Source organism: Penicilliopsis zonata (assembly GCF_001890105.1).
Source record: "Penicilliopsis zonata CBS 506.65 unplaced genomic scaffold ASPZOscaffold_8, whole genome shotgun sequence".
Lineage (NCBI taxonomy): Eukaryota > Fungi > Ascomycota > Eurotiomycetes > Eurotiales > Aspergillaceae > Penicilliopsis > Penicilliopsis zonata.
In genome coordinates this window covers 688604-712407 of record NW_019208918.1, presented here as the reverse complement: position 1 = coordinate 712407, position 23804 = coordinate 688604, and the positions used below count along the sequence as shown (strand labels likewise).

Below are 23804 nucleotides of genomic sequence, written 5' to 3'. Positions count from 1 at the left end.
TATATGAGTACACCTACCTACCACCTACTACTAACTACCTACCACGTACTATACCACACCGTAGCTACTCCATAGATTATTTCCTAGTAACAGAACAGGAACTATTCCGTACTCATTCCTATCGTCAATCTTCATTAATCTAACGTCAAGTCCCACCTCATTTCCTTCGACAACGATAACTGGCTCGCCCTGCAACACGGACCAAGTCGCGACCCTCTCTCTGCAACGTTTGCAGCCAGATCACGATGGAGGGAAATATTAATATACAGAGCGCAATTAAAACGCCGAGAGAAATAGAACAGGAGCACCCGGAAATGGACTCGAGAGCCAAGATGTGCTGCACTGCAACCTTGTCTCAGTCTGCTCCGCCGTCATTTGCTGCTCCAGGGGAACCTATCCAGGGTAACTGAAGGGTAACACTTACACCAACCCCAACGGCCTGCACCAGTTTTGGGTCCATCCAGAGATTAAGCAAGAGTGTCTTCTTTGGGCTGATCCCCCCCCCGCCTTTTTTCCTCCTTCGAAATCACTGCTGAACGCGAACGGCGAGTCTAATAGTACTCTGTGTACGTGTCGGAACACTTGACGTTGCACACTGTCACCCCGTTCTTCTTGGCTGGAGACGGAGTACTACAGAGTACGGAGTAAATACCTGTTAACTACGTTATTAACTAACTAGTTAACTAGTTACCTCCCAGCAACGACTCACTAGATCATCCTCTATCCTCCACGGTGGCTTCCCGACCGCCTCCCTCCTCCCATCACCGTCGTCGTTCCTCATCCGTGAGACCTTCGCTCCGACTGCAACGCCCCTCATCCGATCCTGAAGAGCCGCTTGGAAGCACCTCGAGCCTTGCTGGCCGCACCTATACCCGTCTGCCGTTGCCCGTCTTACCCGGTACTCCCGTGGGTGGCGACAACATGTCCCTGTCTCGATCACCCTCGCCCCGGCCGGGCGGGGGGTGGTCCAGCCCAGGCCTGACAGCTGGCGGCGGCGGCGGCGGCAGCAGCAGCGGGACATCGACGCCGCGCAGTCCCAACGGGCCTGGTGGCCTCTCGTGGGCAGCGGCCAAGGCCAAAAGCGACGAGGTCAGAAGCTACCCGTCCTTTGCTACGCGTAATAATGGCTTCTTCTCCCGCCAGAAACGCAAGATCTCCGCCAGCCTGCCGCGGTTTCGCATCACCCCGACGACAACGTATAATGATTATCACGAGAAGAACAAGAGGAAGCACCAGCAGGGCAGGTACGGACACGAGCCCTGGCGCCAGGAAAACCAGCGCGGTCCGATGCGGTTCTTACGCTCGATCACACGTCTAAAACGGACACGCTTTTTGCTGGGGCTGATCGTGGTGTGGATTGGATACCTGCTGCTCTGGACTTTCTTTGTAGAAACGTACCGACGCTCGGCGCTCGGGGGAGGACGCAAATTCGTTATCGTGCTGGCCTCGAACGTCGAAGGAGGTGTGATGGAGTGGAAGGGTGCGCGTGAGTGGGCTGTCGAGCGGAATAGCATTCGGAACAAGAAGAAATACGCCCAGAGATGGGGCTACGAGCTCGAGATCGTCAACATGCTCGCTCGTAAGAAGTACTCGCATGAGTGGCGCGAGAGCTGGGAGAAGGTCGATGTGCTCCGGGAAACGATGCGCAAGTACCCGGATGCAGAGTGGTAAGTCCCCCCCCCATTTATCGGTGGTGTTTTTTTTTTTTTGGCTAATTCATGGATGAAGGTTCTGGTGGCTGGATCTAGATACATGGATCATGGAGTACTCGTACTCGTTACAGGACCATATATTCGACCATCTCGAGACGAAGAGCTATCGCGACATCAACGTGTACAACCCGCTGAACATCACCCACCCACGGACAGACTTCTACCTGGACGCGCTGGCGCGGTCTTCCACGGCAGACCACGACCCACGCTCCATCGAGATTCTCCTCTCGCAAGACTGCGGCGGCTTCAATCTCGGCTCTTTTTTCATCCGCCGCTCCATCTGGACGGACCGTCTCCTGGATGCCTGGTGGGACCCGGTCATGTACGAGCAGAAACACATGGAATGGGAGCACAAGGAGCAGGACTCGCTGGAATACCTGTACGCCAGCCAGCCGTGGATCCGGTCACGCCTCGCCTTCGCGCCCCAGCGACTGCTCAACTCCTTCCCCCCTGGCGCGTGCGGCGACGGCTTCGACCCCGCCGTGCACTACCAGGAGAAGAACCGGGACTTCCTCGTCAACATGGCCGGCTGTCAGTTCGGCCGTGACTGCTGGGGCGAGATGTATCAGTACCGCGAGCTTAGCAACTGGCTGAACCGCACCCGGTGGGAACGCTTCAAGGAGGGTCTCTGGGCCATCTACTTGACCCTCACGGGCCAACCGTCACTACCGCGCCCTCGACAACCTCCACCGATACGACACGAAGAGATTCAGGAGATAAAATAGTCTCATCCTTTTCGTCCTTTTTTTTTCTCTTTTTACTTTTCGTGGACATGATTGATGACATGTCAGTAGAGTTTTTTTCTTCCTCTTTTGTTGTTCCTATTCTTTCTTCCGGCATTGGGGATGCCTGTACCATAGCGCTCTGCGATTGCTTGATACCTTGTATATGTGGCTTTGATCAGTGTTGCCATTGCTATGATAGATTATATATTTTCTTCTTTTGCGAATAGCCAGTATTCTATAATTCATTAATCGCAAGCAGATTAATTTTACTATTGGCAGAACCGCACTTGGTGGTATATTTCGTGGTAGTATGGCCCTTATTAGGCCACAGCAGTAACTTAAGCCTGCACCTCCTCTCCAACCTTCCATCTTTATTCTTCACAACCACTCTATAATTCTCTAGAGATGACAAAATTGCAGGAATCACACCTCCGAGGACTCGCCTGGGTTCAAAAGACTTTCGGCCTGGAGCCTCGATGGACTCTTGGGCCTGAGATTGAGGCTATTTAGCAGACCATACAGTCACTCTGGCCGTCAAGCACAGCTACAGTGACTTTCCTAGGCCAGGGCGCCTTCAACAAGATCTACGATGTGAAAATAGACAACCGAATCTTCATCATGCGGATCTCATTGCCCGTCGACCCGTACCACAAAACTATGAGCGAAGTTGCGACACTGGACTGGATCTCCCGCACTACAAGTATCCCTGTTCCACAAGTGATCACTTACCAATCTTCTCGAGATAACCCGATCGGATTTGAATGGATTCTAATGACCAAAATGCCTGGGAAGACCCTGGGAGACAGCTGGAAGTCTCTCTCTTTTTTATGCTAAATCAAATTTGGTCAGAGAGATTGCGGCATACTCCGCTTGTCTTTTCCGAAACCAACTACGAGGAATCGGAAATATCTACGGGGCATCATCTGGCGTGGGCAGGATTGTTTCCATGCACTTCTTCTGGGGCCCGCATATCCTTCAGGATGTTCATCGAGCTCCATTTCGCTCTAACAAGGACTGGATCACATCTCGCCTCTTGCTTAGTGAAAGCGACTGCCATGCGGTTTTGGGAGATCTCAACAGCAACGATGAAGACGAAGTCGATGATGCAACGAGAACATTACAAATCATCGAGAAACTTCAATCCCTCCTTCCACTGTTTTTTCCATCCGGTGATGAGCATGCAGAGTCATCAATCGTATTCCATGACGACCTCTCCCGAGAAAATATCCTTGTTCAGAGTGGCGGAGAGCTGGCAGGCGTTCTAGACTGGGAGTGCGTTTCTGCCCTTCCGTTATGGAAGGCCTGTGACTACCCTGCCTTCCTTCAGGAGTCGCCACGACGCCTGGAGCCCGACCCGAGAAGATATGACCGTGAAGCGAATGGGGAACTTGCCGACCTCTACTGGGAGCATCGATGGGAGTATGAGGTCACTCTCCTTCGCGAGATATTTGTTGATGAGATGAAACGACTTGAGCCCGGGTGGGTGGATGTCTTCAACAAGAGCCATCGTCAGAGAGACTTTGACATTGCAGTAGAGAACTGCGACAATGAATTCGTTGCCCGCCATATACTTGCATGGATCAGTGATATCATTGCTGGCGTGAGCCATCTTCGGAGCCTGCAAAATCGGATTGATGAAGACTAAACAACGGGTTGACTGGCTAATGATTAATTCCTAGGGAGATACTATTGTTAGCACTTTCCAGTGCTACACTGCATTCAGCCATGCCTATCCATAACCTCCATATGAAGAGCGCATAAGTGCCCTCATGGCAACACCAACCATAAGCTTTCTCAAATACTAACTATAATAGCTATGGCTATATATATATAGTCTATATCCTAACTTATATATCAAGCTTATTAAATGGGTGAGTTATATGCCTGGCCACTCGGTGCAGATCTATATTCTCGTACATACTACAGTACCTATAGTATTCAACCACCAAACGGGTCAACCAAATGGGTCAGCAATAACTCTCATCTCTCCGGTTAAAAACAATTTTTTATATGGATAAATATGCTAATATCACATGGAATAGTCCATGTACTTGATTTTACATTATAACCTCTTATATTTGTTGAGATAATTGACTTGAGAGGTCTCTTTACAGGAACATCCTGACCCGTCTGGTGGTGACCCATTCAGTGGTTAGAGAGGTACATTTAATAACCATCAAATGGGTCACCACTGGACGGGTCAGCGTGTATAAGTCTCATCTTCAAGTCTAATATCTTAGGCACCTTTGTATATTAGATCTTTTCTGTTATAACTATATTTTATATAGAGATCCTAGTAGAATATCTATTCAGTGAATATATTTTCACCTTCACTTTTAGAAAGAATAGTTACATGCAGACCTGTCCGGTGGTGACCTGTTCAGCGGCTAAAGAGATACATTTAATGTATTAACCGCTGAATGGGTCACCACCATTGAGAGACCAGCTGCTAGGATATCGCACCTCTCGTACAATATGAACTGTAGCTGTATTGAATCTACTTTTGAACATCCCCTAGGGCATGGTTCATTTGTAGGGACTGATTCTCTCAATGGTTGAATACATCTAGTTATTAATACAGTACTGGTAATTACGTATGGCTTTGGAATCACGTATTTCATTCTAACTATATGGTATTGGATTTTTTTTTAGATTTTTACCTACAATAGCTATTATACTATATATATTGAATAATGAATTAGAATATAAGATTCGTTGACATAGTATAGGTATCCTACAAGGCCACTCGGTGCGGAGTACACAATACATACCTAGTAGTTAACTAGAGGTAGGTAAGTATTCATGTAATTACTTAGTAAGCAATCATAAATAACCTAGGTACCTAAGTTAAGCCTGAGGTATCCAATTACATAATATCTCACCGCCAACCAACCACCAATTGCAACTCGCTCAAATCTAACCTCAACCGTCACAGGAACGTCTGGACGACCACTCAATCGAACATCTTGGGCTCGATCTCGACTTAATCCCCAACCTACTCCTCCTCAAATCCTAATAACGAAACCAAGAGACGATTCGAAATGCCCACCCCCGAGTCCGCGGCGTTCCTCGCCAAGAAACCCACCGTCCCCCCGACGTACGAGGGCGTCGACTTTGACGACAACGTCGCGGTGCACAACGCCCGCGACGCGATCATCCGCGAGCAATGGGTGCGCAGCATGATGTCACGGCTTGTCGGAGAGGAATTGGGCAAGTGTTATGCGCGGGAGGGGGTGAATCATTTCGAAAAGTGTGGTGTGTTAAGAGGTAGGAAAACGCCGGTTCTCCCGAACTTCGATCGAGACTCGAATCTGATTATTGTCTGTTTAGAAAAATACTTTGAGCTCCTCAAGGAACGGAAAGTCAAGGGTTACCTCTTTGAAGAGAAGAATTACTTCGCAAAGGATAAGTCGGCATAGATGGTTCCGGTTCTATGGTGGACGAGATGGGAAAGAATCTCTGAATCGTTTTTTTTTGTTTCTTTTGTACATGTACATATACTGTACTTGATGTTCTCAATTTTCATCAATGGTTAAAAAGGTTAAAAGAGTTACTGAATGGCTCGGTTTGAACCCTCCTACAGATGCGATTTACTACTAATATAAGTGGTATGATGGAGGTACTAATAATAAGTGCTGTGTTCGCCTACCGCCTCTTCTTCGCTGTCTTCGCTCTCTGGCCGGATATTGTCTTCCTCGGGCGGAGCACGCATGCGAACCAGTTGGTCTTCATCGAGCAAGGGTGGCTTGTACGGGCCTGGGGGCGAGTGGATGTCTCGGCCGGACGGCAAGTTGGCGAGTAAAGGTCCCGACGGGGGGATTATTTGCGTGTTGATCTGTGAAAGCATTAGCACGGCAGTCCGAGTCCAAGTCCAAGTCCAAGTCCAAGTCGCAGAAAAACATACTGTGTCATTCATCTTGACCCATTTCGTCTCCAACATTTCAATCACCCGCACCTCCTCGTCCCTCCCGGCATTGTCGCCCGGCTCAAGCTCGCCTTTACTCTTGTCACCTGCGTCTCGGTCCATCCGGCGCTCCTCGCGGCGTTCCGCCCATTCTTTCTTCCACTTTGAGAAACCTTTGCTCTTGCTATTCGTCGTGGTCGTCGCTGTTGTTGCATCCGCCTCGCCCGCGGGTAACCCCAATGCCCCCCTAGCAGCCCGGAGCCAGGCAATCGCCTCGCCCACTTTCCCGGCCAGCTCGGCATCAATACCGAAGAAGCGACAGGCTCGCGCGCGCGCCACCCGCCCCAACACCCGTACGTACCGGACCAGATCGGCATCGCCGCCGCCCACGGCGCCCAGCCCCGCGGCCGCCTGCTCCGCATACTCGGCTGCGCGCACGCACAGCCGCGCAAACAGCAGCGCGCGGACCTTTGGGATCGTCGGCGCGCGCACCATCCACTCCCGGTCGTGCGGGTTGCGCGCCTGGATGCTCGCCGCCACGTACGAGTCGTCTTTCAGCACCGCCAGGAGCGTTGCTTCCGCCAGCGCCAGCGATGACAGCGCAGAGTGCGTCCCCGGGTTGACATCCGGGACGCCACTAGAAGATGTTGACGTAGATGTTGTAATTGTAGTACTGCTCCCCACATCTGTAAATGTCGATAGTAGATAATGCACCGACGCTGCCTGTAGTAGCTGCCGCGTCGCCGTCTGTACGGCCGCCGTGCGCTGCTCCGCACTCGGAGTCACAGCTGCGTACAGCGTGGTCACCACGCCAGACCGCGCGAGCCCGGCCAGCACGTACCCCAGCGTGGCGAGCACGAAGACGATTTCGAAATCGATCCCACGGCCGTGGATCCGACCCGATCGGCCGCCTTTGCTGTGCGCTAATGCCTTGAGGGACAGACCTGTCTCGCTGAGCGTGGGCAGCCATTCGGCCTCGATCTCGGCGTGCAGCGCGATATCAACCTCCTCGCAGGCATGGCGGGCGTTTCCTGTGCCCCCTGCTGCTGCTGCTGCTGCTGCTGATAATTCAACCGCCCTTCCACTCAAGCCGTGTGAGATGGCAAACAGGTATGGCAGGTACTCGGTCAGCGCGGCCAGGACGGCGGGCAGGTGGGCGTCCTGCCGGGGCCCGCGTGGGAGTCGGCGGTGGGCTTTGAGGGCAAGACGCAGCGCATGGCGGGCGGTAGACGCAGCCTGGGGCAGCGACGGATGCGTGCTGGAGGATAGGGAGGCCTGGAAGGAAAGATGCGAGGTGGTTGGCAGGGCAAAGGCGTAGACCATTGTTGGCAGTGATGATTCGCAGCTTAGAATGTTGGAAATCGGGTGATGTCACGGTCGGGATGTGTTACTATTTATTTACTCTTGGGTCGAGCGGGGCACTTTTATAAGAAAAATTACTCTGGCTTTTCAAGAGTATACAGTTTATTATCCATTTATTTGTGTTGGTATTAGGTGGAAGAGATGATCCTTTAACCGCTAACTAATCGGTTAAAATATCAAGTCGGAGCCAGCAGATCCAAATGACTACACAGTTCTGTCGACTGTGAAGTAGGCTCTCCATCGCGTCATCTATCCGATGCTTCTGTGACCCTTCTGCTATGCCCTTATCCCTCGAGGTATCGTCTACCGTTGCCGTCTGGCCCTGTTCACCGGACGTCTGTACGTATCCCCGGGAGCGCAGGCGACCGGGCCAATCTGCACTTGGCAAAGTCTGTGTGCGGCGGTGATTCCGGTCGAGGTAACTGTTGTAATAGCAGCCTTTTGTCTTGAAAGGTGGTGTCGGTCGCCTTGTAGTGTGTCTGCATTCTCTCCTGTCGATTCTAAGAGATAGCGTAGTCGTCCGCTCCTCACCCCTCCATCGCATCGTCCGACAGATTGCTCGGTGCACTGCTGACGCCCGAAGAGTCGCTTTCCGCCGAGTATCGCTCGCGTGTGCGGACTTGTTGCCCCCATTCGCGTATGCTAGGCACCCCTCCCTCGATGATGATCGGATGCTCCTCGGCGTTCTTCCCCAGTATCGTCCCGGCGTACCGTGACTCCTCGCCCGTCTTGCTGTGTTTTTTCTTCAGCGAGGTCAGGTAGTCTTCCTTCTCGAGCGCGTCCGGGTCGATCATGTCGCCCTCGCTGGGCAGAAAACCGGCAATCCGCCGGATCTCGCGATTCGCAGGACCCGTAAACCATCCAAGGAAGGACTCTAGCCCTCGTAGGTCTTCTTCCCCTGCAAAATCCTCCTCCCACTCTCTCAACTGTGGTCGCAAGGCACCCACATCTTGCAAGGCCTGGTAGATGTCTTCGAGCACGACGTTCGGGTCTTCCGGGTGCGCGTTGGCGGCGTGGGATGCGGCAGAGGAGCCTAGAAGCAGCAGATACCGCGCTGTTAGGTCGGCTAGTGTGTCTAGCACCGACGGTCTCGTTGCATGGAACCCTGCAGCACGCAGAATCTGGATAATGGGCGGTCGTAGCAGGGCGTTGTGTAGGTTGGCGCCGGACATGGTGGACGCGGAAAGACTTGGGAGATTCAACCTGTTGAACAGGATACGTGAAGAGTGTTGAGTAGGACAAGAACAGACGAGATTGAAGAAAATATAAATATTATAGAAATTATTAATTGGAAGATAGAATAAACAATAGAATCGACTCGAGCTCAATAGACAGGCAACTGGTAAGTGAGTGAATGAGAATGTCAGATAGAACGGCTCGGCGGACAACTTCTGCTTCTCCACCTGCGCTCTCACTTCCTGCCTCCAACGCACTCGTTGCACTCGTTCTTTTGGCTCGTCTACGACACAGAAACCACTCTTCTTCTCTATTCTCTTCCGTATCGGCACTGTTGAGAAGATCCCATCAAGAAAGAACATGGCTGATCCGCCACGGCCGATGCTGAAGCTCTCCTTTGGCAAGAAAAAGGCGCCAGAAGCTCCGCCCGTGCCAGCAGCACCGCCAGTACCTGCTGCTCAGACGCCCTCGGAAACCCCTCAGCGCAAGATCACACTAAAGATCGGTCCGAAGAAACCTCCTGCTGGCGATGAAGATGATAGCAAACCAAAGAAGAAGAAACCGTCGAAGAAACGACCTGCTGAGGCAGCTGCCTTGCCAGTTCACGACAGTGCTCCTGCGCCCGACGCGTTAACGGTGGCCCCCGCGGGGCCGAAACGGTTGAAGCTCAATCCCTCGAAGAAACCGGGGTTGCAGTCGATTCGGATCAAGAACAAGGGGCTGGTGCCGAATCGACCGGTCGGGGTGGGCTACGACTCGGAGGCGTCGGACACAGAGCTCGACCCGACGATCGAGGAGCAGTTTATTCTACGGATGATGCCTGGGGAGGATTGTGAATATATTCGCCAGGCAATCAACGAGAGACGGTTCGACCGGTCGGATATTTCTTTCAAACCGCTAAGTCGTGAAGGGCGACGCTCCGTCATCCGGGTCCGAGATAAGCAATACGCTGCTACGCTGGTCGATCTACCGTGTATCTTGGAAGGTATGAAGAGCTGGGACCGGCGTGGATGGTACAAGTCGGCGGATATTTGTCAGATGCTATTGGTGCTAGGACCCGTCGCCAACGAACAGGAAGCTTTGGAATTCCCTCTGCCGCCGGAAATCGAGACGACAGACGAGAAGACGCTGCAGTATCCGCACGGCATCACACCCCCACTGCGGTGGGTGAAAAGACGGCGATTCCGGGAGCGCGTCAGCACGCGGACCATCGAGCAGGTCGAGCGGGCGGTGGAAGATCTGATCGCGCAGGATGAGGCCTGCATCATGCCCCCGCGGTATGAGCTGCTGGACAGCGCCTCTCTCGCCCGGGCCGAAGGGTTGGTGCAGACCGGGCTCTATGACGACGAATACGACGACGAACAGGATGCCGAGGGTGAGGCCGATGAAGAGCTCCAGGATGGAGAGGACCACGACGACGACCTTCTGGCGGAGATGGAGGCGGCGCTGGCCGGCGACTTTGACGACGAGTTTACCCCTGCTACCACCTCTGCTGCTACCAAACCGGTCTCGACCGCACCCCAGCTGTACCAGGCGGGCACGCCAATAGCCACGAAACCCTCAACGCCTGCCGAGATTGCCGAGTCGTCAGGCGACGAAAGCGAGTCCGACAGAGACGAGGAGCAGGAAGAAGAGGACTTGGATGAGGAGCAGCTGGAGCGGCAGCGGCAGATTCAGCAGCAGCGCGAGGAGATTGCCGAGCTGGAGGCGCTCATCCGCACCGAAACCGTGAAATGGGAGATGATGCAGAACCAGATTCTCAAGGGCAAGCTGGGCAAGCGCATCCAGAGTCTCAAACAGGATCTTGCTCTGAAGAAAGTCTCGATTGGCGAGGGGGACGATGCTTCTTAATGTACTTATTGATACCCTCTCTATTACCTACACTTTTATCTATACTTTTACCCTCACCATTTAATCCAGTATTCCATATTCATATATATCGCACCAATCATTGTAAGAAGAGTGTAGTTTACACCACCGGATCGCCCGTTCCCTGCCCAACCGCCCTCTTGACATCAATCTCCTCGTCCCTCCTCAACTTCTCCCTTCGCACCATCTCCCCCGGATCTCGCGTTACCCCTACCATTCCCTCCCCCAACACACGTTCATGCTCCGCCATCTTCCGATCCATCTCCGCCATCAGATCCGGCTGTTCACCCGCCGTGCCCGGCGAACCCATCAAGCCAGATGTACCAGCTGTCGCCTCAGTCTCCCCCCCTGGCGCCCCCGGACCAGCCATACTCCCCACCGGACCGGCATGGGCGCCTGGCTGCGCGCGTCTCGCCTTCCGAGCTGAATCCGTGGCCCCCTGCACGGCCGCGGCGATCTTCCCTTCCTTGGGCTGCTGCTCGACGCCGTACTCTGTGTCCACGTCTGGAGCGGCCTGGAGACGACACCGTTCCCGTTCCCGTTCCGCTTGGAGGGATGCAAGGGCTTCGTCGGAGGAAGGGCGAGACGAAGCCCCTCTTGTGATGAGGGGGGTGGCGTCGCCGTGCTGGCGGGTGAGAGTGCGCTGTTCTTGTTCTTGTTCTGCGGCAGTTCGAGAGACGGGGTTCTTGGGTTGGGTGTACGAGGCTTGTTTGGGAGGTTGAGCGGTTTCCATTTTAAATTATCTTTAGTATCAACGACGAGGGTTACTATTGATGGTTTATGGCAGTAGCAAGGTTGTACTCTAGGTGGAAGACTGCGTATAAAACTGGTTGTGTTTATACTTGGATGACGTCAGTTATAGCAGCGTTTAAATAAAGTTATTCCATGTATGGAATAAAGAGGAAATAATCTATTGGTGTGTTATTAAGGAATCTAAATAAGTAAGACATGCTATATTCCAGGGTATATTAATTGTTTCGCAGTCGTTGCTTTATATATGTAGTATAGTCGTTGCTTATATATACTTTGAGGTTATTGACTTTAGATATTGCATTGGCATTGTAGCAGAGTAGCAATAGATTAGTTCTATACTACCAGAACAGCAACTCATTTCATAGGAAGTTGTGAGAAGAGACGAACTGAGGAGGAAGAAGCGAAAGCAAAAGTGCCCAAGGCCGGCGCTGAACATGTGACACCGATGCAGCCGAAAGTAGAAATGCCGCGGTCATAAATACAAAGGATTACAAGGGACGACACCGAGTGTCTATTCCACCTCATTCCTCCACACTGCCGTGAGTGTTGTGTGTGTTGTTCCTTATTTATAAGTTGCTGAATAATTCTAACACAAATATAGAGCTATGACGACTCTCTTTAATATTCCCGTCGCGTCCACTGGCGGGAGTATCGGCTGCTCGAATCCGTCCAGCGACGATAAGGACAAAACCATCTACCTTCTCACCTTCCACTCACCCAAAGACAACCGCCTGACGCCGACGTTTATTGACGCCCTCCTGCTGGCCCTGGATGTGATCGAGCACAAATTCCCCAAAGGCGTGGTGGTGACCACCAGCGACATCCCTAAATTCTACAGCAACGGACTCGACCTCGAGCTAGCGTTAAGCACGGAGAATTTCCTCGAGAAATGGCTGTGGAAGCTTTTCCGGCGATTCCTCACGTAATTTTTTCCCCCATATTCATTTCGTTCAAACTACAATTCTGACACTGCCAGATACCCGATGCCAACCGTCTGTCTGTTGAATGGACACGCGTTTGCCGGCGGCTTGATGCTGGCCATGTATCATGACTACCGCATCCAGAATCCCAGCCGGGGATTCTTGTGCGTCAACGAGATCGATTTTGGCGTGCCTCTGCAGACCCCCATGATGAGCATCTTCAGGCAGAAACTGACCCCCGCGACGTTTCGGGATCTGGTCCTGGAAGCGAAGCGGTTCGGCGGGCCTGCTTCCCTGCAGGCTGGCCTCGTCGATGGCCTTGGAGGGCTGGAGGAGACTCTAGCCTTCATCCGGGAGAGGGGGCTGCAGACCAAAGCAGCCACGGGAATCTATGGGACGATGAAGGAGGAGATGTGGCGTGAGAGCCTGGGATACCTTGACAACCACTCTGGAAACCTTGCGTGGAGGGATGAGATCGAGCATAAAAAGGAAATTGCCCATAGTGAGAGCAAGGACAAGGTCCAGAAATGGGCGACGAGGGGGAATAAGCTATAATGTTATCTTCACCTTATATATATCATTGACTATACAAGATATGAATTCAATAAATAGTAAAGATCAATTTAGAATTGTTTGCTTAATTCTACTATAAGTTAATAAGAAGGATACAAAGCATTCACTGAGTATCTACAACTCTCACTTAAGAACCTTTAGTCTCAGTGATAGGATAGAATTACCTTAAAGTCTCAGACCTTTCCTTCTATTAGTATACCTAGTAGAATAACAGTTAGAACTAAAAAGATGTTTCCTATATAACCACTTATTATAGTGATAGAAAGATCACTTCTATAAAGGTTAAGTGAATAAGGATTTTTGTTCTTATAGAAGCCTTTTTCTAGAATACTATAAGTCCTAGTCTACACTGCTCTCTTGTTCTTCCTATTCCACCATCGCTCTCATCACCAGGGAGAACTCCCCAGCATAAATAGACACACCAGCATCGAGACAAGCCTAAAATGGATCCCCAGACCCCTCCACCCAGAAGAAAAGAGAGAAAGGTGCTAGGCTCTCCCATCAGACTCAGAAGGTAACCCTCTCTCTTCTCTCTTCTTCTCCTCTTCTCCTTGAGTTATCTTCTTCCTTACCTACCTCCCAACACAAGATCTCCAAATACCTCCAGTCCACTCCTGCTCGACTCATAAACGCAGACAGACGCTCAAGCCCTCCCTGCCCTTTCCCCAAACCTAACCTCGCACCTCGAGCTCAAGAACAAGAACAAGAACAAGATGAAGCGCACCGCCGTTTCCAGTGTGTCCCCCGCTGACCCGCGCAGTGAAGCCGAGAGAATCGCCGCCGGAAAAGAAGAGCAGGCCATCCGGCCCAGCAGAGCGAGCTGGGGCCAGGCAGATCAGATCGACGCCGAGACGGAGATGGATGACTCGCGGGTCGCGCTGGCGAAGATCCAGAAGCGGATCCGGGAGTTGGAGCTTCTGGGTGCTGTCAAGAAGGAAGAGAAGGGGGAAGCCGTCGACAGAGCGGAGAAGAACAAGGCGGACGACACTACTAGGAAAGGCAGGAAGAACAAGAAGATGAAACTGGATGATGGAGTGGCTGACAAGGTAAGTGTTTTAGTACCTATATGAGTATGCGCATGTACATGAATGTTTTCCTTTTTGACTAATTGTACTTTCCCAGGAATCCGGTTCTGCCTCTGCGTCTGCCTCTGATTCCTCGAATACCCCCAAGACCAGAACTCCTGTTCCGCTCTCCAATGAGGCCATCGCTCGGATTCTCATGATGGCCAAACCCGACTGTCCTCAAGCCCGGGCCTGGATTCGCGAGAACGTCGACCAAGCAAAGGACCAGAAAGAGACAGAGAATGAGGGAACGCCCGCCGCGGCCGCCGTCGCTGATACCAACAAGAGTAAGAAGACCGGGATGGCGCCCCCAAACTGGAATCCGAACCTGTTGAGAAGCCGTGCCGCACTGGAGGACCCGGAGACCGACCCGTTCCAGCGCGTGATTAACGCCCACAAACGTCTGCAGGACGCCATGGAGCGGGCCTCCCGTGGCGACTTCAGTTAAATTCATGGATACATAGTGGGTTCTTGGCCAGCATGTTATCATTATCAGTCATTGCTGTAGCAGGAGATGCGAGTGGTGACAGATGATGTCGGGGATGATCTGTAGTTAGCTGGACATTACTCTGTACTAGTCTATGCTTTTTCCCCTCTTCTTGAAAAAAAACTCCTGTTAAGCCTTTTTCCTCTTGACTTGCTTCGATTTACTCGGCGACTCTAATTTATCCACCAGCGGCCGATACGGCGACGCAAGGACATACTCCTCGGCTCGCTGGGACGGGTCACCGCGTCTGGGTTCCCCTAAAGAGGGACGTAGTCGTTGTTCCTCGTGCATTTTGTCCAGCGGGTCGCCGACAATCTGGTATTTGGCCCAGTTGATGGGAGGCATGCGCACCACGTTCTGCGGGGTAGGCAATTTGCCAAGGGTAGGAGTAGAAGTAGTAGTGTTTTGTAAAGTCTGTTGTTGACCAGCATTCGGTTCAGTAGAGGCTTCGGCGGATTCAGCATCCCCCATCACGATATCTTCAGTATCTTCTCTCTCATCCGAGAAACCGATGAATGACCCCGTCGACGCACTGAGCTTCCCCGCGGCGAGTTCCTGCGCAAACCGTTCCGGGTCCACTGCGGCAGCCATCTTCAGTCGATCGAGGGTCTGCAAATCGCGCAGACTCTGCTGTTTCTGCAGCTGGAGGATGGATATGGCGGAGCGCAGCGCGATGGCATCGGGATTCTCGCTCTCCGAGATAGGCACGGGCTGCGGCTCGGCGGCGAACAATGGGCCTAGGGGACCTCTCGGCGATGCATATTCACGGGCGGGTTCTGCCCTCGGGGTACCGGACTGGGGAGGGGGAAACGAGGAAGGGAGCAGGGAGGTCGGCGAGGGCGACGAGGCTGGAGGCACAATCGACGTCGTGCCGGGAGACGCTGGGGCGAGATGGGCGAGCACAGGAGTCACGGGCGAGTACGGCGGGCGCGGCGGGGTGCCTGGTCGGTCATCGGGAGGTGTATTTGTCTCTGAGGGCTGCATGGTGCATACTGAGGGTACAATATTCCCTCTATGTTGAAGATGTGATGAGAGTTTGAGTGTGTTCTAAGAAGCTCGTCAGGAACATTCGGTGGCCAGGACAATGACGACAGTCCCCGCCACGGTATCAGATACGAGCAACAACTGTGTTTTTGATTGAGTTCTCTATCTATCTATTTAATTTATTCTATTAACCTAGCTTTCCCTAATTTCCCTTATTTTATCTTATCTATTTAAATGTATTCTCTATACTATACTGAAGTAGATCTGTTTAGTTCATTTAGTCAGTCTAACATAAGGCCCTCATTGATAGAAGCATCAACCAGATCTACTCATAGAAGATATAATAAAATCACCAGCTAAATGCAACTAATTGTACTAATTATACCTAGAAGAATCACCCTATGTGTAGGAAAGATGTGAGATATTCCAAGGTATGGGTTGAGGTAGAACTCCATATATATGGAGTATAAGACAGATGATAGTTACTACATACTGAACAACAATAAATTCCATATTATATCTAACTACCTAATAATATAAAGCTCTTATTCTACTACTATATAATTTACTACACACTCTCTCTGTATGCTATGGATAAATTCAGCCCGGATCAGGCCATACACTAATTTTCCCAAGGATTTTATGCTGCAAATTCTCACCGCCAAAGAAAAAGTCTTACTCTCCCAACAACTCCAAGATATAATTATTGTTAATCCCAATTGCCGAGGAGATTCTGGCCAGATGAAGCGCAAAACGGACGGACGGGACTCGCTCGATGCCAACGGGCAGCCCGAGAGCAAGAAACGCGCGCTGTCGAGCGAGGAAGTCGCTGCACGGTTTCGCGAGGGGCTTTTCGACGCTGCGGAGCTGCGCAAGTATACCAAGCAATACGCTGGATCGTCGCCGTACGTATTCTCTCTGTTTCTGTCTTCCATATAGAAGAGGAGTATTAATTGATTTATAGATACCTTCATGGCGTGATTTGCCCCCTGATCGAGCCCTCGCTCCTGCGGTCGGTACGCAGCGAAATCCAAGAGCACCTGTCCTTCACCGAGAAGGAGACGGACATCTACAAGATTGTGCAGTCGGGCGACCTGGCGAACCTGGACGGACTGGACGATGCCTCGTTGTCCAAGCTGCCGTCGCTGCTAAAGCTGCGCGACGCGATGTACTCGGCGCGGTTCCGCGAGTACCTGTCCTCGGTGACGGGGTCGGGCCCGCTCAGCGGCCGCAAGACCGACATGGCTATCAACGTCTACAACGAGGGTTGTCATCTGCTGTGCCACGACGATGTCATCGGTAGCCGTCGTGTCAGCTACATTCTCTACCTGACTGATCCGGATACCCCCTGGCAGGCGGAATGGGGTGGTGCCCTGCGCCTATTCCCGACCAGGGACGAGAAAGACGCCCAGGGCGAGCCGATCAAGATACCCGAGCCGGACACTGTGCTATCCATCCCGCCTGCTTTTAACCAGCTCAGCTTCTTTACCGTCCAGCCGGGTGAGAGCTTCCACGACGTCGAGGAGGTGTACCACCCGACGGATAAGTCGGCACCGAAGCGTGTGCGCATGGCCATCAGTGGCTGGTTCCACATCCCGCAGGAAGGTGAGGAGGGCTACGAGGAAGGGTTAGAGGAGAAGCTGGCCCAACGGAGCAGTCTCTCCCAGCTAGAGGGGCGTGGCGATATCTACGACCGGCCGCAGGAACAGGTCGTGCCATATGCAGGAAACGACGACGATGATGAAACCGACAAAATTATCGACAATGAATTTACAGAAGAGGATCTCGACTTGCTAGTGAAATACATCGCCCCCTCGTACCTGACGCCCGACATTGCCGAGGAGCTGTCGGACACGTTTTCAAGCGAGTCGTCGCTGAGCCTGGAACGGTTCCTGTCCGACAAATTCGCCGCGCGCGTGCGGGCGTACATCGAGGCGCAGGAGCAGCAGCGGCTGCCCACCTCGTCGGCCGAGATCGAGGCCCAGACAGAGTGGAAGGTGGCCTGCCCGCCACACAAGCACCGATACCTGTTCCAGCAGGTTTCTGCAGAAAACAAAAACAAAAACAGAAACAAAAACCCCCTTCAAGAGCTACTGAACGATCTGCTCCCCTCGCAGGCGTTCCGCAAGTGGCTGTCGGCCATCACGGGAGTGGACCAGCTGACAAGCCACAATCTCCTGGCGCGTCGGTTCCGACGCGGGGAGGATTACACGTTGGCGAGCGGGTACGATGCCGCGCAGCCCCGGCTGGAATTCACCATCTGCCTGACGCCGAGTGGTGGGTGGGAGAGCGAGGAGGGCAAGGAGAACGAGAACGAAGTGTCGGTGGGCGGCTACGAGATCTACATGGCCGGTGATGAAGACGACGAAGAAGATGAAGATGAAGAAGAAGATGATGGGGAGAATGCCGATCAGGTGCTACGGCCGAAAGACAAGGCCAAGATTAAAGGCAAGACGAAGCTGGACCCGGCGATTTACCGGTCGGCGGGCGCGGACGAGGATGACGGGATCCTATTCAGCACGGCGGCGGGGTGGAACCGGCTCAGCGTTGTGTTACGTGACAGTGGCACGCTGCGGTTCGTCAAGTATGTCAGTGCGGCGGCGAGGGGGGATCGGTGGGATATCACGGGGGAGATTGGAGTGGAATTTGACGATGAAGAGGGAGATGAAGAGGATGATGAAGAGAATGATGATGAGGATGATGATGATGATGATGATGATGATGATGAAGGGGATGATGAGGAAGAAGAAGAAGAAGACGAAGAGATGGAAGAGTAAGGATCTTCTTAGCAAACTTGATCTACATTTGTGTAACGTGAAATCCTGCTGCCTGGGAGTCCTCCGAGTCTCTGGACGGAGTACCTCTAGTTGGAGATATCCCAACCTGTAGAGTGCTAATAGGTACCTACCTAAAGATGGCCAGGATGTATTAGGTACCTAGGTACTTGCAGGTAGGCACTTAGTTACCTACCCAGGTAGCAAATGAAGTACCTGTAAGTCTGTATATTAATAGAAAATAAGTATCTATCGATCTACAGATAGATATCTATTTATTACTATTTACTATTCAATCAAACAAATACATGTACTCAGAGCACTCCGTACTCCGTCCATCCATACTCAACCTACTCAATATCTCGTATCTGTCCACGGGTCACCGCATGGCTGGAGCATGGAGTCCATGCGACGTTGTACAGATCAGCATCCCTTGCTGTGTCACATACCAGATACAATGCAACGTACGAAAACGTAGTTCGGAGTAGGTACTCTCTGAGTCGAGGCATGTCCACTAGATATGGACTATAGAATGTAGTAGTAACCCTAGGTAGGAAGGGTAGTACTATACCTACTGTATCGTATTGTAACGTACTATACTGTCTGTAGTACTCTGTAGTACTGCCACGCACTGATCGCCAAGCCCATGTGTTGCCCCGCCCACTCAATATCCAGACTTTTTTCAACCGCAACCGGCGGTATCCTGCAGAAGCCCTGGTCGGGGGTGCATGAGGAATGTATGCAAGGGTTAGCAACTTATTATAGTGACCATCCAGCCAAGGGAGTAAGTTTATGTACAGAGTAGCTACTCTCGAGTAAAACACCGGTGGTTAGTTGACTCGATATGTAGTATACAAGGTATCTATCTCTATCTTTCTATTACCACCAAGAGTGAATACTCTGCTCTTTATGCCGAGGACCCCTGAAGCGATCTGCCACGTGAACGAGTGGTGGATACAGCGCCACTGTTGATCCATTCCGGTACCAGTATTACCAGTATGATACGGGTACAAAGTACCTACTAGGGTACCTACCTTACTACTAGGACTGTGATAACTACTACCTAACTAACTACCTAGTAACTAGTACATATATTGTAGTACTATAACTAGTATATGGAGTATACTATATGCACTACGGGTGATAGAATGGCTAGTTACATGAATCAAGTACTAAATCTACTAATGAAGAATCAATCACTAATAGAATCCAGTACTATATTAGTCTTATTTATTAGTTAGCTTCTACTGTCATACACTAGAACAAACTACTCGAGACTATGACCGATCTGGAAAAAGCACCAGTACCAGTCATGTGTGCCTGCAGCCCTCGTGGCACTCTAACTGTATTACAGGGAGAGAGTACAGAATACCTTAGGTACCTAGGTATACTAGGTAGTTAGGTAGAGTATGAGGTACTGGGTATGTATTCGAGAGACAAGCACACTTGAGTATCAATAGCTACTAGTATGCTATGTAGTAAATAGCATGAGAAAATAATATAGAACAAGAATAAATAGATAATATAGAATTAATCAATGAATACTTAATGTTCAAGCAACTAATAAATACTTGATCCACTGCCACGCGTGATAGTCAAAGCCGGGGCCTTTTTCTGCTGCGGCCCTCGCGTCTTCTTAGTGCAAAGCACCACCCATACAGTAAAGAACCCCTCGCTCCTCCCGGCCGCTCGACCACCTCCGCCCGTCCCAGACTCGACCGACTCGACCGACTCGACCGACTCGACTTGACTCGACTTGACTCGACGACGGCCTCGGTCTGTCTCTGGTCGCCTCGTGTCTCCTACCGCCCATCCTCTTGTCTTCTTGTCTTTCCTTTGGCATCCTGTCAGTCCATACTATTCCCTCTTCTCCTCCACCTGTCTCTCCGCTGCAAAACTAAACTTCAAGCTCGATCGATCCCAGACAGCCGAGGATAAATCGAGGCGAATAATTTCAAAGTCAACGCATCGAGGTTCGAATCGTCGACCAGCCGTCGAAAAAAAAAAATACACTCCCATAGCGCGTGTTTCGCTCTTCTTGCGTCGATACCCTCCCCATAATCGTTTGTTCGCGGCTGTCTGTCTGTCTCTTGGCGCCTGAGGCCTTTCCCGGCCTTCCAACCTCTCTCCTTGTATCACCACCACGACACCGTTCTCTCTCTTCCCCCCAGCCATTGTTCAGCTCTCGGTCGACCTCCCCTCCCTTCTACTTTCCTTGAACTTTGACTGTTCAATCTCACCGCTCGATTTTACCCTTCCTGCGTCGTCCGATTATGTTATGACCGCTGCGGCCTATTCCGGAGGACACCTGTAGCATCCCAAGCTGAACATCGCGAGAAAACGAACCTCGCGAAAAGGAACGTCCATATATCCTGTCACGGAAAATCGCCACTTCTTTCGCAGCCAACTCGCTCGTCCCGCTTATTTGTGACAGTCCGTCTCTATACCACCGTTTTTTTCATCCCTGGTGGCGGAATATGAGATAGGGTGAATTTGATTTCCATAAGAAACACACCCACTCACCACCGATATATATACGCTCCTCGTTGATCATGGAGACCTCCATCGCTCATCGCCCCTGGGAGCCCGCCAGGTCGGCGCCGCATACGCCGCCAGTCCCCACGCCGCAAACGCTGCCCTCCATCTCCACATTGACGGCCAACATGGGCGGCGCCCCGGCCGTCCACCCGTCAGAGAAGTCGCCAGGCAACTCGTCATTGAATACCATCGAGCGCGACTCGGGCAATTGGTCCATGCCTCAGAGTACGAGTAGGTCGAGCCTCAATCCTGCGGCGTCGCGCCGCGTCTCCGTCGCGCTTGCTGACCAGCCAGGGTCGTCAACCTATTCCACCGCCACCAACGGCACTGGCAACTATCCCACCCTCTCCTTCTTGACCACCTCGCAACCGTCTCCGAATCGCATCTCCTCCCTCCCCGACCGCTCTCCTTTCCCCCACGACCAGTCCACCACCCCGTCCTCCGCCGGCGCCCAGCCTTCCCCCAGCTTCGGCTCCACCCAGCCTACCACCGCCTCCACCCTCCCCTCCATCAACCAGAACCATGAAGCCGTTGTGCTCCCGCCCTCACATCATCATCATCACCACCACCATCAGCAGCAGCAGCAGCAGCAGCAACACTACCAACCGCATCAACCGCCGCTCCCCCTGTCTCAACGCGCCAGTGTGGCTGACCCGCCCGAGTCGCGCCGGAGCAGCATCGACAGCCGTATGAACCAAGGGATTAGTTCGCTCGCCATCAACCCAGCTTCCCCGTACCACAGCACCAACGCCTCCCAAACCTCGATAGTCTCGAGTCTACAACGCGAACGCGGTATTTCCACGGATATGGGCATGGGCAATGCCTACCGCGGACCCCGCTATTCCACCGGCCAGGCGCTGTCGCCCCTGGGACCCCGCGCCGGAGAGCAGCGCAGCTTCGCCGCCGGCCGCACTGCCCCCGCCATTTCCTCCAACCCGCGCTCCGAAATCTACAATGCCGAAGCCCCCACCGCGGGTTTGGCCTATGCCTTTCCCGATCCAGACGTCGCGCGCTCCAACTCCATGTCCTCCGCCACCGAGACGTCTCAGTTCTCGCGCAAGGGCAGCACCGCCGAGTCGCTTGCTAGCAGCATCTATTCCATGGACACGCGGTTGCCGCGGGGACAGCACGGTAAATTCTTTTTCTTTCTCGCTCGCACTCTTTGCTTGTGGTTATAATATTTGGATCAAGCTGACCATTTAGAACTTCCGTCCGGTGTTCACCACCATTCGATGCAGCACAAACAGGTCCGTGGCCTGATCGGAGAAGCCGAGCAACAAAGTGGCAGCACCCCCTACAGCCGAACACCCGAGCTCCGCGTCACCCACAAACTAGCGGAGAGAAAGCGCCGAAGTGAAATGAAGGACTGTTTCGAGGCTTTGCGATTACGGCTCCCTCAAAGTCAGAACAACAAGTCGAGCAAGTGGGAGACTTTGACACGAGGTGTGTTGTTCCCTCCCTACTGTCTTTTGTTTTTCTCCCCTCTACTTCTATGTAACCCTGCTAATTTTTTTTTCTTTTTCAGCTATCGAATACATCACCCAGCTTGAAAAGTCGGTCGGCCAGGTCCGCGGCGAAAACTCCATGTTGCGGACAGAAGTAGACGAACTGCGCGCCCAACTCAACCAGCAGCAGCAACAGGCCAACGGGCAGGTCCGCCCATCGCCCATGTTCGACCATCATATGACGGGAGGCCCCCAACAGCCCAACGGCCAGCCGCAAGGGCCCATGTTTTCCGGTTATGGGCCAGGCATGTCGCAGGAGCAGCCACGGACCCTCCCGCCGTTGATGAACGGGTCTGTTGCCCCCATGCAGGGGATCCAGTATACCGACGAGCGGCGCTAGATACCCTTTCTTCTTCTTCTTCTTCTTTTGAACTATTCATTTTTTGTATCGGAACGTTTTGGATGAATGACGGGATGCCGAATTCTCTAGAGGCCATCATCCGCCATGGCGCATCTATCTGTACTCTCACGCAGACATCGTTTCTCTCTCTCTCCTATTCCTCCTCTCCTCTTTTTGACGCGATGATGTCCACGACCCTGTGCGATAACCCGTTAACTTACTTGATTCCCACTGTTTCTGTTTTCTGTCTTCTGTTCTTTTCTATTTTTATGTTTTCTCTCTCTCTTTTCTTTTTGTACCCTCAAGGAGGTATTTTACTTGGGTCCATGTTGGATTGATGTGTTTCATGTATGCCCTGGGAACGGTCTGGTTTTTGCCCTATACCTATGGATCTGGATAGGCTTTGCATCTTGAGTGTACCAAAAGCTGGTCGGTGTTTGTTGGTATCAGATTCTGACAGTACAATATAGTTACTAGTGACTATACATTTGTAGTTCTAGTTACACTGTTTAAACAGTCTAGCTTGTTGTTAGTGAGATTCAAGTCATCGAGTCACTATGATGTCTCTGATGTCTCTGATGTCTCCTTGATCTATTGTGCCTATGCAGTAGTCAATGCATGACTCCTATTAACTCTTGTTTACCATGGTATCAGTCACAGCTGCCTATTTCTTCTCCCACCAGGAGCACCGCCATCTACCAAGATTCATACCCCTCTCTCTTCACCTGTGTTAGAACTGAACTTCCTCTAGCAAATATCAAAAATGTTCCATCCGTTCTTCCCTCTCCGCCCACCGCAGCCAGATGACAGTCACTTGCAGACCCCCCCGGAGTCCCCTCGAAAGAGGCGACGCGAGCTGAGAGAATCCGACGAGACGGACGGAGAGTTCTCTATAGAGACCTACATTTATCGTTCGGATCCTTACCGGTCGACCTCCATCGACGACCCGCTCCCGTATCCCATCCTTGCAGAAGATGCGCCTCAAGATGTGGCCGAACAGGTCCTGCAACACCGGGAACGGATCTGGGGGATCCTTGTCCAGCACGGGTTTCCTACAGATGTTGGGGGTCTGGGTGTGCACCGCATCTCGAAGCCAGGCTATCCAGGTGGCGAAGTTT

At 52.2% G+C, this 23804-nt stretch overlaps 13 protein-coding genes across 13 annotated transcripts; 9 read left to right on the top strand and 4 right to left on the bottom strand.

Moving 5' to 3' along the window:
• Nucleotides 1–40: 40 nt before the first annotated feature.
• On the top strand, nt 41–820 carry ASPZODRAFT_133200 (hypothetical protein; the record flags this gene model as incomplete). Its single annotated transcript, XM_022723220.1, has 1 exon — nt 41–820. A coding segment is annotated over exon 1 (161 nt), but the record flags the coding sequence as incomplete, so codon positions are not given.
• Nucleotides 821–921: 101 nt separating this feature from the next.
• Nucleotides 922–2437, top strand: ASPZODRAFT_67584 (hypothetical protein; the record flags this gene model as incomplete). The annotated part of the gene is made up of 2 exons (XM_022729474.1): nt 922–1667; nt 1729–2437. The coding sequence occupies 2 exons, from the start codon at nt 922–924 to the stop codon at nt 2435–2437; spliced, it is 1455 nt and encodes a 484-aa protein (XP_022580709.1).
• A 391-nt stretch (nt 2438–2828) lies between these two features.
• ASPZODRAFT_133198 (hypothetical protein) lies at nt 2829–4326 on the top strand. Its single transcript, XM_022723218.1, has 3 exons — nt 2829–3622; nt 3658–4020; nt 4078–4326. The coding sequence occupies exons 1-3, from the start codon at nt 3199–3201 to the stop codon at nt 4080–4082; spliced, it is 792 nt and encodes a 263-aa protein (XP_022580708.1). The 5' UTR covers nt 2829–3198; the 3' UTR covers nt 4083–4326.
• A 1152-nt stretch (nt 4327–5478) lies between these two features.
• On the top strand, nt 5479–5856 carry ASPZODRAFT_16792 (hypothetical protein; the record flags this gene model as incomplete). The annotated part of the gene is made up of 2 exons (XM_022726846.1): nt 5479–5704; nt 5768–5856. 2 exons carry the CDS (start codon nt 5479–5481, stop codon nt 5854–5856), a joined length of 315 nt encoding a protein of 104 aa, XP_022580707.1.
• ASPZODRAFT_159753 (hypothetical protein) lies at nt 5822–7664 on the bottom strand (the record flags this gene model as incomplete). Its single annotated transcript, XM_022726424.1, has 3 exons — nt 5822–6272; nt 6342–7349; nt 7395–7664. The coding sequence occupies 3 exons, from the start codon at nt 7662–7664 to the stop codon at nt 6060–6062; spliced, it is 1491 nt and encodes a 496-aa protein (XP_022580706.1). The 3' UTR covers nt 5822–6059.
• Nucleotides 7665–7784: 120 nt separating this feature from the next.
• ASPZODRAFT_133195 (hypothetical protein) lies at nt 7785–9048 on the bottom strand. The gene has a single exon (XM_022723216.1). The coding sequence runs from the start codon at nt 8873–8875 to the stop codon at nt 8231–8233; it is 645 nt and encodes a 214-aa protein (XP_022580705.1). The 5' UTR covers nt 8876–9048; the 3' UTR covers nt 7785–8230.
• Nucleotides 9049–9108: 60 nt separating this feature from the next.
• ASPZODRAFT_133194 (hypothetical protein) lies at nt 9109–11193 on the top strand. The gene has a single exon (XM_022723215.1). It carries the CDS (start codon nt 9240–9242, stop codon nt 10728–10730), a length of 1491 nt encoding a protein of 496 aa, XP_022580704.1. The 5' UTR covers nt 9109–9239; the 3' UTR covers nt 10731–11193.
• Nucleotides 10849–11481, bottom strand: ASPZODRAFT_67705 (hypothetical protein; the record flags this gene model as incomplete). The annotated part of the gene is made up of 1 exon (XM_022729485.1): nt 10849–11481. One exon carries the CDS (start codon nt 11479–11481, stop codon nt 10849–10851), a length of 633 nt encoding a protein of 210 aa, XP_022580703.1.
• A 621-nt stretch (nt 11482–12102) lies between these two features.
• ASPZODRAFT_97856 (hypothetical protein) lies at nt 12103–12976 on the top strand (the record flags this gene model as incomplete). The annotated part of the gene is made up of 2 exons (XM_022730560.1): nt 12103–12423; nt 12478–12976. The coding sequence occupies exons 1-2, from the start codon at nt 12107–12109 to the stop codon at nt 12974–12976; spliced, it is 816 nt and encodes a 271-aa protein (XP_022580702.1). The 5' UTR covers nt 12103–12106.
• A 461-nt stretch (nt 12977–13437) lies between these two features.
• ASPZODRAFT_142812 (hypothetical protein) lies at nt 13438–14506 on the top strand (the record flags this gene model as incomplete). The annotated part of the gene is made up of 3 exons (XM_022724886.1): nt 13438–13479; nt 13630–14040; nt 14117–14506. The coding sequence occupies 3 exons, from the start codon at nt 13438–13440 to the stop codon at nt 14504–14506; spliced, it is 843 nt and encodes a 280-aa protein (XP_022580701.1).
• Nucleotides 14507–14674: 168 nt separating this feature from the next.
• On the bottom strand, nt 14675–15664 carry ASPZODRAFT_97854 (hypothetical protein; the record flags this gene model as incomplete). The annotated part of the gene is made up of 3 exons (XM_022730559.1): nt 15337–15664; nt 15020–15282; nt 14675–14959 (listed from the first exon to the last, which is right to left on the bottom strand). Exons 1-3 carry the CDS (start codon nt 15527–15529, stop codon nt 14675–14677), a joined length of 741 nt encoding a protein of 246 aa, XP_022580700.1. The 5' UTR covers nt 15530–15664.
• Nucleotides 15665–16270: 606 nt separating this feature from the next.
• On the top strand, nt 16271–18306 carry ASPZODRAFT_67110 (hypothetical protein; the record flags this gene model as incomplete). The annotated part of the gene is made up of 2 exons (XM_022729427.1): nt 16271–16434; nt 16494–18306. The coding sequence occupies 2 exons, from the start codon at nt 16271–16273 to the stop codon at nt 18304–18306; spliced, it is 1977 nt and encodes a 658-aa protein (XP_022580699.1).
• A 2241-nt stretch (nt 18307–20547) lies between these two features.
• On the top strand, nt 20548–22686 carry ASPZODRAFT_2131267 (hypothetical protein; the record flags this gene model as incomplete). Its single annotated transcript, XM_022727843.1, has 4 exons — nt 20548–21072; nt 21136–21972; nt 22045–22284; nt 22367–22686. The coding sequence occupies exons 1-4, from the start codon at nt 20856–20858 to the stop codon at nt 22684–22686; spliced, it is 1614 nt and encodes a 537-aa protein (XP_022580698.1). The 5' UTR covers nt 20548–20855.
• Nucleotides 22687–23804: the final 1118 nt, after the last annotated feature.